At 50.4% G+C, this 13,358-nt stretch overlaps 1 protein-coding gene across 1 annotated transcript; it reads right to left on the bottom strand.

Annotated features, from left to right (window-relative positions):
* Positions 1-269: 269 nt before the first annotated feature.
* Positions 270-11,830, bottom strand: Smarcd1 (SWI/SNF related BAF chromatin remodeling complex subunit D1). Its single transcript, XM_087899283.1, has 13 exons — positions 11,462-11,830; positions 10,664-10,851; positions 10,362-10,404; positions 10,151-10,273; positions 9,587-9,709; positions 8,589-8,705; positions 7,391-7,492; positions 6,966-7,127; positions 6,791-6,888; positions 5,277-5,412; positions 3,245-3,367; positions 2,202-2,303; positions 270-1,924 (listed from the first exon to the last, which is right to left on the bottom strand). Exons 1-13 carry the CDS (start codon positions 11,636-11,638, stop codon positions 1,871-1,873), a joined length of 1,548 nt encoding a protein of 515 aa, XP_087755409.1. The 5' UTR covers positions 11,639-11,830; the 3' UTR covers positions 270-1,870.
* Between the last annotated feature and the right edge of the window lie 1,528 nt (positions 11,831-13,358).

Raw genomic sequence — 13,358 nt, 5'->3', positions numbered from 1 at the left:
CAGCGACCTCGAGATTTCAAGGACAAGGGAGAAGCCAGCACTGCCACTGCCTTCTCTATTCTTGATGGATGGAGGTGGGTGCAACCGTCTCAAGAGCATAGCTTGTTTGAATAAGACTCATTTCTCCAGACCCCCAGAGCCTGGCACAACTGACATCTATCAAGTGCTCAAAAAACACTTGTCAAATAAAGAGGGCACTGGGTAGGGAAGATGGTTCTACAGAAACCCCCCAGACAGCAGCAACCCCAGACAGACTAAAGGAGGCCCTCTTCAGAAGAGACTTTTATTAAAACTGGTGACATCAATAAGGAGACAATACAAAAAAAATTTTGGTCCATGAAAAACAAAACAAAACAAAACAAACAAACCCCCCACAACTCAGTTAATAAACAGTCATCAACAGGGACACTGTAGGAGTGCTCATGACGTTTCTAGCCAGGAGCCAGGCTGGGGTTCAGCTGCCCCAGGGTCGTCCAGTGTCACTGTGGGGAGAACCTTCCAAGAGGAGGGGTAGAGGACAAGGGGAAGTGGTAGAGAAAACTGCTGTCCCAGTACAGAACAGGCAGGGAAAGGGGGCAGGAACACTGCTCGCAGAAGCCTGAGGTGGAGTGGGAAAGCAGGGGCTTTGTCAGTTCTGTGAGTTCAGAGCCCATGCTCAACGGAATCCCGTGCCCAGCTGTCTCCCACCTTGCAGTGTTGTCTGCGAGCCTGGGATATGCTAACTCTGGGCGATAAAGCCTGGAAGAACCCGAGGCTCCCCTGGAAAGATGCAAAACCACCTGTTCCAAGGGGCCAGGATCCCACTTTCCTGCGGCTACCTGAGGGGGCTGAAGCTTTGAGGGCAGGGGGTGGGGAGTCACAAACCCATTTCAGACCTATGCTCCAGCCCTAGGCGCATTTACTCCTCAGTGCCCTAGAAACCAGCAGCGGGTTTCAACTGGGCAGACAAGGGACAGGAAGACAGGAATGGCCTAGGGCTATACCCGTTTGATTTTAGGCCTGTTTCTCCATTTAAGGGAGGGGCAGGGCGGAGTGAATGAACAAGCCACTCATCCAACAGCAGGAAGGAACAGCCTCTGCTGGGAACAACAGCACCCCAGCTTCGGTCCCTGGGGCTCCGACAGGGAAAGGCAAGACTCCCCTCTCAAACGCCATGGTTTAGGGCAGATGTGGGGAAATCCTGTAACGGGTGGCTACGGGAGTGTGCAGGAGGGAGCAACAGTTCAAAACACACTCCAATACTGACATGGACCCACTAAGGGGTCAGACAGCACTGAGACAGCAGGCCAGTCCAGGGGGCAGGGACTGACATGGCGCTCAGTGAAGCCCAAGGGCCTGGGTTTCTTTAGTGCCAGAGGGCAAGGAATAAAGAGAGAATCTGCTCCAACCTGTGGAGGGGAGGGACGAAGGTGGGTCACCAGGAGGGTTAAGGTCAACTAGCTTACAGAGTGCCCTAGGCCTGAGTCTCAGAGGATGGGACAGCTCCCAACGCCTGGGTCTCCTCACAAAGGCAGGATCAGTGTAGCTGGTCTCCCTGAAGACCAGCTGGCCTCAAGAGGCCCCAGTCATTTCAGAGCATTGATCACCACTATGGGTTCTCTAACACTATCTAGAGGTCCTGTGTAGACCAGGGATGGGGTAGGGAGGTAGAGGCACATGGGAACTTAAGTGGGGAGAGGGTGAGGGGGAAGGCTGGGGTGAAGAAGAGGATAACAGGTGCCTGTGAAACAGAAATGTGACACCCTCTTCATTGTGATGCTGTCCTTGAGCCAACAGCATCTCCTGGAATGCCTCAAGCAAGACCAGCACAGGTACGCTGAGGCAGCAGCACGGAGCCCAAACAGAATCGGAGCAGCCAGTGAGGGTTCTACTATGTATTCCGGATTCCTAGGGCTTGCTCTAATTCTTGCCGCCTCTGCTGCACCTGAAGAGAAAACAGGAGTGGAGCTTGAGACATTGAAAATCGGTACCTAACACCCCTGACCCCCATCAAAGGTACAGACTCCTACACTTCGTGTTTCACGCCTTTAATCCCAGCACTCGGGAGGCAGAGGCAGGCGGATCTCTGTGGGTCTGAGGTCAGCCTGGTCTATAAGAGCTAGTTCCAGGACAGGCTCCAAAGCTACAGAAAAGCCCTCTGCCGAAAAACCAAAGGGACTCCTGCCTGCCGTCTCCCTAGTGTGCCCAGGCACAGCACCAACCTTAGAGTAGAAGTATCGGCACACGGCCTCCTGAGCCCAAGGCTGGAAGTAGAACTCAGCACGGCGCTCTTCTTCTGGGTTGCCCACCACGTCAGTCATAGTCTGGGGGGGGGGGGGGGGAGAACAAACATGATCCCTGCTTCCACATCTGCTCTTGGTTGAATTGTGTCCCTTGCCATCCCTGCAAAGATGCTGAACTTCTAATTCCCCAGTTCCTAGGAAGTGCCCTGGTAGGGAAATAGGGTCTTTGTAGTCCGAGCAGGGTAAGAGGAGCCATTGGGACTGGCCCTATAACCAGTCGAGGAGGAAATGCAGAGGTAGAGACGGACGCATACAGACACGATGTGACTGTGACGACACCTGTGGGGTCCAGAGCTAGCAGAGCACACAGGAACAGCCCTACTGATGCTCTCCTTTTGGACTTCCAGTTTCCACCACTGGGAAACAATTCCCATTGCGTAAGGTACCCAGTTTGGGTCCGGTTTCTTCAAGAGTCCCAGCAGACAAAGACAACGCCCCAGACTACCATTAAGTCACTGCCAGGTCCAGGCCCTTTCTGGTGCTCCTCTGCTGAAAACTGCACTGGTCACAGCAGTCACAGCAAGACAAGAACCCAAAGCATGTTGCCCGGGCACATTCTCCAGCCTGAGCTTATAATGCTCTTCTTTGGGAAGTATCTTCAACTCCATTTTCCATGCTTTCCTCAGCAACTCTCGCTTCATCTACTACCCTTTCTTTTGAACGACCTTACTAGTTCCAATTAGCTTGGCCATGGCTCACTACATTTTAGTAACAGTAGCCTATTTTTTTTTCAAATCAAACACATCTGTGGAAGAGCAGAGCCCAGATCTTCAGCTCTAGCCCAACAGCCCGGAATCAAAAGACAATACTTAGAAATACTAACTATATGTCTGATGGTTCTGCTGTGATTTCCCATCTCAACTCTAACTGGACCCTGGGGTGTGCTAAAAGAATGTGGTCCCTCAGTTCTTCAGGCGGTGCTGCATTCCCAGAGTCCCTCTGTACCTTCCCAGGCTCTTTACCTTGAGGTCCCGGCATTGGGACTGAAGCCAATCATTGATGAAACCCTGAGGGTCTCGGGCAAAGCTCAGCATGAACTCTCGCTGGGTCTTCAGCTGGTTGATAGTTTCTATTGTCTCATGGATCTGAAGGGAAGAAGGACGGTCCATTTTCAAGACAGGAAAACTCTAAGCTAAAGGCAGACCCAGGCTGACATCACCATAGCTGCTTCCACCCCAGCTGCAGGGCCAGTGCCCAGAGTCCTGGGTACAAGCACTCCTACTGCCCTCGCCCTCTCCATCCAGGTAAGGGAAGTTGTCCTTCAGCCCGCACCACTACAAACTGTGAAGACTTAACCACTGGCAGTCCAGAGTCCATTTGCCACGTTCCAACAAATCCCATGCTTGGCATTTCAAGACACACTAAATGGAAATCTCCCCAACAAAACTGGTTACCCTTCCCCTAATCTCTCCTCTCCCTCTTCACAATCTTAGTGGAGACTCCTCCCCACCAAGTCAGGCCTTCTCTCTTAGCCCCACGCAAACAGGGGCTACATTCCTTCATTTCACTTTGACTCTCAAACCGTAACTCTACCCTCCCTTCTGAGCCTTTATTTCAGGACCCTGACATGTCCCACACAGACTATGTCTTTACTTCAGGACCCTGACATGTTCTACACAGACTACGTCTTTGCTTCAGGACCCTGACATGTCCCACACAGACTATGTCTTTACTTCAGAACCCTGACATGTTCTACACAGACTATGTCTTTACTTCAGGACCCTGACATGTCCCACACAGACTACGTCTTTACTTCAGGACCCTGACATGTTCTACACAGACTACGTCTTTACTTCAGGACCCTGACATGTCCCACACAGATTATGTCTTTACTTAAGATCCTGACATGTCCCACACAGACTATGTCTTTACGTCAGATCCTGACATGTCCTACACAGACTATGTCTTGCCTTCAAACTGGACTTGTTCCGGAGCTGCCCCTCTTCAACTCCCTCCACCTATCCACTAACACAAACAGCATTAGTGCCCCCATGGTGAAGGCCTCACCTGCAGGACGTACACACCCGTTCTCCCCAGATCAAAGCTTTATGAGCAGACTCCTACTTCCCTAGCAACCTCCTCTCCCTGAACACTGCACCTGGCAGGCACCTCGTGTCATGTCCAGCGTGGTGCATGATGCATGAAAGATCTTGGCAAGTATGCCTTTGCTGGTTCTGAGGTTCTGTAACCCCATGGCCTGAATTCATCATGCACACATGACAGGCCCTGAATCAAACTCCAGGATCTCTGGGTGAACCACCATGCCTGGCTTTGCTTGTATTTCTTGGAACATACCAGGCTCATTCTCCTCTTTGGATTTTTACATACTTATTCTATCTCCCTGGATTGTCCTCTGCCTTCCATACCCCAAACACTACTCTGCTTCCTCCCCGCCTGTTAACTTCCACTTCAACCTTCAGAATTTTCCTGACGTGTCTATTCTCCCATGAGAGCCCTTACATTATCTCTGGTGTTTACCAGGCACTTTGGCTTTGCCTACAGGGACAATGCCTGTAATGGCATATCAGCAATGGGAGATCACTGCTGCCTTTTATGTGCTAGGCACAGGTTCAATTCTTTAAAAACACGGTCTCATTCCATGCACACAGCAATCACATAAAAATAGCTATTATATATAGTCTTCATTTCAGAGATCAGAAACTGAGGTTCAATGATATTAAAAGGTATTGACCAAACTGGGCACAGTGGCTTCTCTATGTAACCCCAGCGCTGTGGAACATGACGTAGCAGAATCATCATGAGTCTGAGGCTAGCCTAGCCTACAAGGGAGAGATTGACTCAAAATACTGAAAACAAAAACAAAACCATCTAGCAGTCAGAATCAAATGCATGTATGGGAGCTTGCTTCCTGTTACCACCACACATGACAGAGCCCGACAGAGCCTGGTTCTGGGTATCAATATATTCTTAGTTAAAGCCAAGAACCAAAAGACAGCTAGCGGTATGAGTGAGGGATGGGACAGAGACCCCTACCTTGTTGTCTAGAGTAGCGATCTCCTGCTGGCTGGCCGTGGACAGCAGAAAAGAATTCATCTGGGTCTTCAAAGTGTCATCTACTTCCACATCAATGTCATAACAAGCTGTCTTTTTCTGGTCATTTGGATCAACACTGGAGAGGAAAACAACAGACTCCAGTAAAGGGCTTTTTCTGAGGCCTACTCACCAAAGGTCAGAAAGACGGTCCAGCCAGGGATGAAAGGAAAAGAAAGAGACTACAAAGGGTACAGCAGAGACGTTCTATATCCTCCTTCTGAGAGCTGTTTGCACCTCCAAAAGTCTGCACTTTAAATAGGTATAATTTATAATATACAAATTGTAACTCACTAGATTTACTTATTCTGTGAGAGTGCAGCATCTGTGCACACATTGTAGGTGAGAAGACGATCTGCGGAAGAGGTTCTCTCCTTCTGTCACCTGGGTTCCAGGGGCTGTGCCAGCTCATTAGGCCAGACAGCCAGCACCTTTAACCTATTGTGGCATCTTTTTTTTTTTTTTTGAGATTGGGTTTCTCTGTAGCTTTGGAGCCTTTCCTGGAACTAGCTCTTGTAGACCAGGCTGGCCTCAAACTCACAGAGATCCGCCTGCCTCTGCCTCCCAAGTGCTGGGATTAAAGGCGTGCGCCACCACCCAGCTTCTGTTGCATCTTGCCTGTTTGAGTTTGGTTTTTAGAAAGTCAATGGTAAAATTCAAATGGCTCTATAGGTATTTTGGAAAAGTTTAAAAACAGGAGTCCAAACTGGGCAGTGGTGGTGCATGCCTTTAATCCCAGCACTTGGTGGGCAGAGGCAGGCAGATCTCTGAGATTGAGGCCAGCCTAGTTTACGGAACAAGTTCCAGGACAGCCACACAGAGAAACCATGTCTCAAAAACAAAGAAGAAAAGGAGTCCAGCTTCTGTGGACACAGTGCACAATACAGGCTGTAGAGTGGCTACAGTGTGAGAACTAAAGACTGAGGAACAGCAGGCCTTTACCGTGTGACATGAAGAAAAGCCGAAAGCAGGGAGCTTATCTGATGACAGGGCATGTTGCTGTCTAGAGATGCCCGGCTCTCTATCGCCCAAATTAAGAAAAATAAATGAATAAATAAAAGCATCATCTGGAGGCTCCAATTTCCTAAAAAGAGGATCACTGATTCCTCCCACAATGACAGACTGGTAATCAAGTCTCCAAGGGGCAGCAGGGCTCTATTATGATGGTGCTGCCTGATTTCCAGCCACTAACATTCCAATGTTAACCAAGGAGAAAAGCATGCAACCACACCAGACACAGTAATCTAGTAATCCAGGGCGCAAATCTGCAAAGGTTAACAGAATAGCAGGCAAACAGGAGCTCGTATCACTCCCACTTTTAATGTAATAGTGAGCTTATGTAACTTAAATCTAAGTAACAGCTGTGTGGAACAAGACCCCCTAGCAGTCTGACAACTGGCTGTGCAAGCTGCTCCAAGGTGGCTCCAGTCACCTCAGCCTCTCAAACACAGGCTCACCTGATGACGTGATTAATGATGATAGGTTCTGGTGGCATAAGCAAGGCATGGAGCCGCTGAGGGATCTCTGAAAACTTCATCCGCTGAGATTCGAAGATCTGTGAGAGAGAGAGGTGGCTACAGATTGGTGCTTCCTGCAACTAGACCCTCGAAATAGAACGTGCCTTTTATATACCTGCTGGAGGTACTTGTCACAGATGACAAACTCTCGCTCGTGAGGGTCCTGGAGCTTATGTGTTTTAATATATTGCCACAGTGCTTGGATGATCACTGGACGTGTCTGGGTATGGATGCCCAAGAGCCGAGCCAGACGAGGGTCTAATTTAAACTGGGGGGGCTGCAAAGATCCAAGAAGATAGATGAAGTTAATGAGCTGGCTCCATGTACATTTTGGGGTGTTTAGCATGCCAACACATTCAATCTAACAAACATTAGTAAATCTGGGCAGCAAAGTCACAGAAAGAACTCAAACAACAAAGTAAAATGTTTTTCTTAGTGTATTACTGAGGCAAAGCACTCATGAGCAGCCTTAAGCCCTCCCAAGTCAGACTCTGGCGGGATGTGGCCACGAGAGCTGGACCCCTTCCCAGCTCCAAATACCTGGTAATCCAGCATCAGTAGAACAGTACAACGTACATTCACATCTCCTGGTCGCTTCACCTGGAAGCCATCAGTCTCCTGGGTAGTGGCGGTCCTGTGCCACTACAGAGAGGAAGATGTCAGGGGTGCTCTTCCAGGGGAAGAGCTGGGGTGGGAGGGAAGAGCTTCTGTAATGACTGAACATTCAACTTGGATTACTGAGGGTACTGGGGAAGAGCAACAGCATGAGGTATCTCTAAAGATGTGCATGGCTTTGGCATTACTGTCGTGTAAGCAGAACCTTTCAGTTCTAACTGTGGGATGACTGCATTTAAAATGGCTTGAATTTCCAGTGATTTTACCCACTAAATGGACAATATACATGGAACAGAAACCTAAGGTAGCTTCAATTTTTTGAGGGTGATATATTGAGTCTACAACATTTACCTAGATTATCATTTGATTCCCAAACACCCACTGAAGACAAGTGTGGAAGGAGGAAGCAACCCCATGAGGTCAATATGTAATGGAACCGAGATGTGAGCTCTGGTGTGTCTTAGCCACCACACTCTACCGCTATAAAATCAAATGTCTTCACAGATTTCTATCGACTCTACAACTTACTTCCCTTCTTAGATGGCAGAGACCTTCCCATGTCTCTTAGTGGTTGAGATTAAGGGGCTGCAGCTACAGTGGTAAAGAAAGGGGCAGGTTAAGTTCACATGGAACACTGGACTATTCTGGGTTTGTGTCCCAAACACTGTTGCTAACATCTTCAAAACACTGTACAAGGAGATGTTATAAAGAATCTCTAGTTAATTAAAATATAAATCTAACAGGAGAGCTGGAGCATAACCTAGACAAACACGGGTGTTCTATTAGTCCACCCGCTAACTACGACAACAGCTATCAGGAAAATACAGTGTACCAGTAACTACAGCCCACCAATACTTATAAGCAAGATGCAGAGATAGCCGGAAGTGTAAGAGAACTCCATCGGAATTTTCTTTAGGGGCAGTGGTCAGGTGGGTCAAGTCAGATCGCAAGAGCTCTTGGGTCCCAACTAAGTACAGATAGCGCCACCTAGAGGTCAATATGCAAACTGCAAAGGTGGAAATACACACCTGGACCAATCCTTTATTCCTCCCTCTTTCCCTAGCTGTTCAAGTTTGGCCCCACCTCCCCACATGATTAAAGCCTGGAAGGCAAAACTACTCACTTCTACCAGATGGTTGTCTGGCCCATAGAGGTCTTTGTCCAGTTCGATCACCAAGGACTTAAAAAAGGAAGAGAACTTTCTCTTTTGCTTGGTGGCATCGTATTTGGACAAGGCTGACTAGAAAAGATACGGAGGATGTCATGTTAGAAAAAGACAGAAAGAACTCCCCAAGACAATGTTCTTTTAAAAGGAATTTCTAATCCTAATGGGGAAAAACTCTCGAAAATATCTTCTGAAAGTGGCAAGGTGGCCATTAAGTCAGCCCTGGTGGCAGCAGGACTGAGACAAGAACAGGGCCTCTGACTTCCCACTGGGAAAGGAAGAAAGTTACCCCAAAAGGTTAACATAAAAAAGCATTTTTGAACAGAGAACAGCCCAACGGTGACCTATGCAGAGCGGCTCTGGTTCTCCTGCAAAAAACGCATTCAAATGAGCTCACCTGCACACAGTTAAAAATAGTGCCAGAGAGCAAGGGGAAGAGTGAAAAAGGAGCCTCCCCAAGGAGCTGCAGGGTGGCAAGTGTGGGGGCTCTCACCGATCTGATACTCCCCTTGGAGCAACCAAGAGCCAAGCCTTAGGGAATTCTAGCATACTTAAACTGTGGTATCTCCAATGAAAGCTGGGAAGACAGAAATAACCTCAAGGACTTGAGAGGAACATGGCCACCAATGCTAACTAAGTGCAGACTCTGTAGGTGGGGATGAGGGACTACTGAAATGACCTGCAGATGCTGCTAAATCCAAAGGCTGCATCACTAAAACAAAGTAAACAACAACTCAGATCCCAGGACAATAATGGCTTCCATTTGATACCAGTGAAGCTGTGGGAGCAGATACAAAGGACCATTGTCTTTGTGTGCAGGGAACACAGCCCCCCTCCCCCTATCCGGAAGCTCCCAATAGGAGCTGTAGGCACCAGTCAGGCTTCCTGCTGACCACACAACACTGCTCCTTCCCAGCAGCTCCCACCCTGACACCAACAGTAGACCTTGAACTCACATCCTCCAGGAGCCGTCCTTCTACCCGAAGCTCCCAGGAAGCCACCGTCCCTTCCCCATCTTCAGCATCTGACTTAGCCGGATTGAAAGTGTTGGAAATGAAAATCCGCAGCTTCCGTTTTTGCTGAGGAAGGCAGAAAAAGTATTGACGGTGGGGCTTCAGAGTTTGACGTTAAAGACAAAAGTCTCCTAGGCAGGCTTACCATAGGTGGGTGAAGACTGCACCTAGGAGAATGCAGGCCCTGGGCCTGAGTACAAATGAATATGCTGGGATACCAGGTGAGAAAACCACAGAGTGTCAGGTTCCCAGGGCAGCAAGTAGATACAGCAAAAACATCAACAGGGTATATTTCTGGCGCAGGAGACGTCAAAAGCTCCCCCGCCCCCTTCCCTGCCAGCTGTTCTCCTCTTATGCTCTTAATGTAATTCCTGGTTTGTAGGCGGAAGGGAAAGATGCAATTTAAATGCCAAGGAGAGCTGTGCTGCGCCTTTGATTTTTCATCCCAAGCCTGGTGAAGGTTCCTGTTCCCTCCCTTGACCCTCTGCCTCTGCTCTGCTGTGTTACCTTGATGGGACGTTTCAAGGCCTCCTGGATATCTAGCCGTTTCCTCATAATAGTCTGGTCCAGTTTCCTTTCAAAAGCCAGGAGATCCATATAGGCCTGTGATTCTGGTACCAATTCCCGAATCTTAGGAACAGAAAGATATGATTGGGCCCAGAGCTGATCACCTGCACTCTCAGTCACTACCTTCAAGATCTCTAGAGCCTGCACTCACCCTCTGAGGTAGGATTTTGTCAGCCATCTTCTTTTTCTTTGCACTGTTCAGAATAAATACTGTTATCAGGGTGGGACAGAACCAGTCAGAACATGAGCTAGGCTGTCATCACTTTCGATTACGGCCTGCAAAACGACTGTGCCATTACCATCAACAACTCCATCTCCACCTCCACCAGGATGCCAGGAAGCCTTCACAGGGTGACAGAGCACCACCACTTCCTGGTTCAGTACTCCCACCGCCTGCATGCTCACAGGCCTCCTCCCATTAGCTTCTCTCCTTCACCCCGGGGGTCATCTTACTTGTGATTTCGATTCTGGACCGCCTGCTGCTGGACCTGCTGGATCTGTTGAGGTGCAGGTCTCTTGCGGGACTGGTCCATCCCTGACTGGGCCAGGCCAGGTCGGACTGAAGGGTTCCCCCCATAGCCAGGAGGTCCCATGGAAGGTCCCTGAGGTGTCATTCGGCTGCCTGGCAGCATACCTGGTCTCTACAGAAGGGAGAGGACCCAGAGATGTCATACCTTGCCTTGACAGAACCACCGAAAAGTGATGGAAGCCTGAATTTTTGGGATGGAATATGGCTGGGTGGAGGATATCACACAGCCTTCTGCCTCTCTAAAATGTGGTAACTGGACCTTTTTCAGGCCTAGTAGCGATTTCATTGAATAAAGGGTCTAAAAACGAGATTGTACTCAAGTTTTCCGGTCTATGTTGGATCTGACACACCAGACATCTCTAGTTCTATATTTACTTTATTAGCTGCTATCTCCTCTGAAGCTGACCTCAATTTGCAGCTCTAACTGGGGTGTTCTCTGGATGCTGGAGCTGCTCATTCCCCTCTGCACTCCATGCCCAGCCCTGGGCCCACTTTACCCACCCTGGTTCCACACTCACTCCTCAGAAGGAAACAATGCCGCTGGGAGCAGGTGAGGATGCTAACTCCCCCTCCTCACTTTCTCGGCATTGCTTCCCCCACCTCCACCCAGGACCCGAGCCCAACCCAAGGGAGTCCCTCCCACTTCTCCCTCACCCCATCCGTCCTCCGCCCTCGCTCGGCCCCGCCCCCGGCCCACGCGCCCCTCCTCCTGCCCCACTCACCGGATAGGCCGCCCCGGGCATCGGGGAGCGGTACAGCCCTTGACCCGGCGCCGGGCCCATTCGCACGGGAGGCCCGGGAGTTCCGCCCGGACCCAGAGCAGCCGCCACGCCCGCCCCTCCTGAGGCTCCGGCGCCGCCGCTCGGAGCCACAGACTGGAAACCCGCCCGGGCCGCCATCTTCCCGGAGTCGCCGCTGCAGCTGCACAAAGAACCGGAACCGGAACTCCCCCCGCCCCCCGCGCGCCCCCCGAGCGCCTGGGCTGTTTGTGGGCCCGGCCCGCCGGCGGGCACGGGCGCTCGGGGCAGCGAGACTAAGGGCTAGAGGGGGCCACTAGCGGAAAAGGCGTGCTGACCACTCCCTCCCGCCTTCCCGGTCCAGGAGGGGGCACCATAGAGACGCGATGTGTGGATAGAGAGGTAATGGGAGCGGGCGCCCCCAGGCGGGCGGAGGACGACGAGGCGTTGGAAGACCAGCCCACCCCGCCGGCTTCACCTCCTCACAGGGCATTCTGTTTGCTTTCCATTATCCTACTACCCGTACTCCGGGTACTCAAGACAGAGAAACGTGCTGTTCATTCATTTTACAAACGGAAAAGCTGATCTCAAAGGAAGTAAATGTCTTTGCAAAGATAAATCAGCAAATTAAAAGAAAAGCCTTTCTAGATTCCGGTGTCCTGGTTGGTAGTCTGGGCCCCGTTTCACAGATAATGGCTCAATAACACCCCGATGCGGAACTTCATCCTTCATCTCAGGCTGTAATTTAATGAATTTTTACTTTGAATCCTCGCCGAAGAGTCCTGAAAATCTGTTGTCTTTGATTACATTGCTCTTCCACTGCCCAGGGATTCAAACTATCCCTGAACCTGTCCATTTCCAAGAGGATCAGTGTTTACCTGATCAGATTATGTGGGCTCTCATGTAGACCAGCCTAGTAAACCCTGTGAGGGACGATAGCTGCTTCCATCTCCCAGGTGCTGAAATTACCGGTGGAAGCACCACACCTGACTGCCGCTCCCGATCCTTACTCTAGTTAGTGTGACCCTCACGGCCAGCTCCACTCTAGTGGTAAAACCTATAAACTCTTCAACCAAAAAGAACGACGCTGGAGAGGAGATGGTTGGAACCCAGTTTATTAGACCAGAGACATGCGGCACCCGGAGCCCCGCCTGCCGTCCCCCAGCCAGGGCACACCTCCCAGTTTTGCCCTTCCCTTCAGGGGAGGTCTGATGGCTAAAGAAATCTTGGGAACCAAGAGTTCTCAAAGATGCTGTACCTCTCTCTCTCTGGCTCCAGGCCAACACACACAGGCGATCTGCCCACAAGTCCTGTTTTGGGATTAGAGACCAGGAGACAGTGGGGCAGAGAAGGCCTGGAAAAGGATTGAGTCTCTGGCCTGGGAAGAGTGCCTGGTAGGGGTGGGGATGCCCTCTACTTCTACTTGTGGCCCCGTAAGGTAGGGACATACATACAACAGCAGAGCTTTCAACTCCCTCTCTAGGTCTGTCTTTCTCCTCACGTGACCAAACCCTGCCTCACCAGAAAATGCAAGCAGTGGGCCTGGTCATCAAATTGAGGAAGGGGCACTGGGCACCCAGAGGAGAGAAAGGTCACTGAATGAGGACTTCAGCTTCTGTCTGTGGGTACCCACTGCCCCAGCTGCAAGAGTCACCAATTCTGAGCTCCCTCTGTCTCTAACACTCTTGGCTTAGTGTCCAGCATAGCTCCGTTCCTGGGTAGGTGTCACCTCTGCAGCAATCCCTTCCCTGGAAAGGCCACCATCAGCCGCGCTAAGGGCATTGGGATAGATGGAGCTAGGAAGAGGGTGTGTTAAGGCTGTGGGGAGGGCAGAGGGTACCCCTGTTGCAGGGGCCAAGGGCGAGGCCAGAAAGAGGCAGAG

Source organism: Myodes glareolus, chromosome 19, assembly GCF_982192425.1.
Source record: "Myodes glareolus chromosome 19, mMyoGla1.1, whole genome shotgun sequence".
In the NCBI taxonomy this organism is placed as follows: Eukaryota; Metazoa; Chordata; class Mammalia; order Rodentia; family Cricetidae; genus Myodes; species Myodes glareolus.
The sequence above is the reverse complement of the archived record's forward strand: the minus strand, read 5'-3'. Positions and strand labels throughout refer to the sequence as shown.

Coding starts and splice junctions, on each gene's coding strand:
- Smarcd1 (XM_087899283.1), bottom strand. CDS start 11,638: ATGGCGGCCCGGGCGGGTTTCCAGTCTGTGGCTCCGAGCGGCGGCGCC. Junction 10,852..11,461: donor TGCCCGGGGCGGCCTATCCG/GTGAGTGGGGCA, acceptor TCCCTTCTGTAG/AGACCAGGTATGCTGCCAGG. Junction 5,413..6,790: donor ATCATTAATCACGTCATCAG/GTGAGCCTGTGT, acceptor TTTCCTCTCCAG/TGTTGATCCAAATGACCAGA.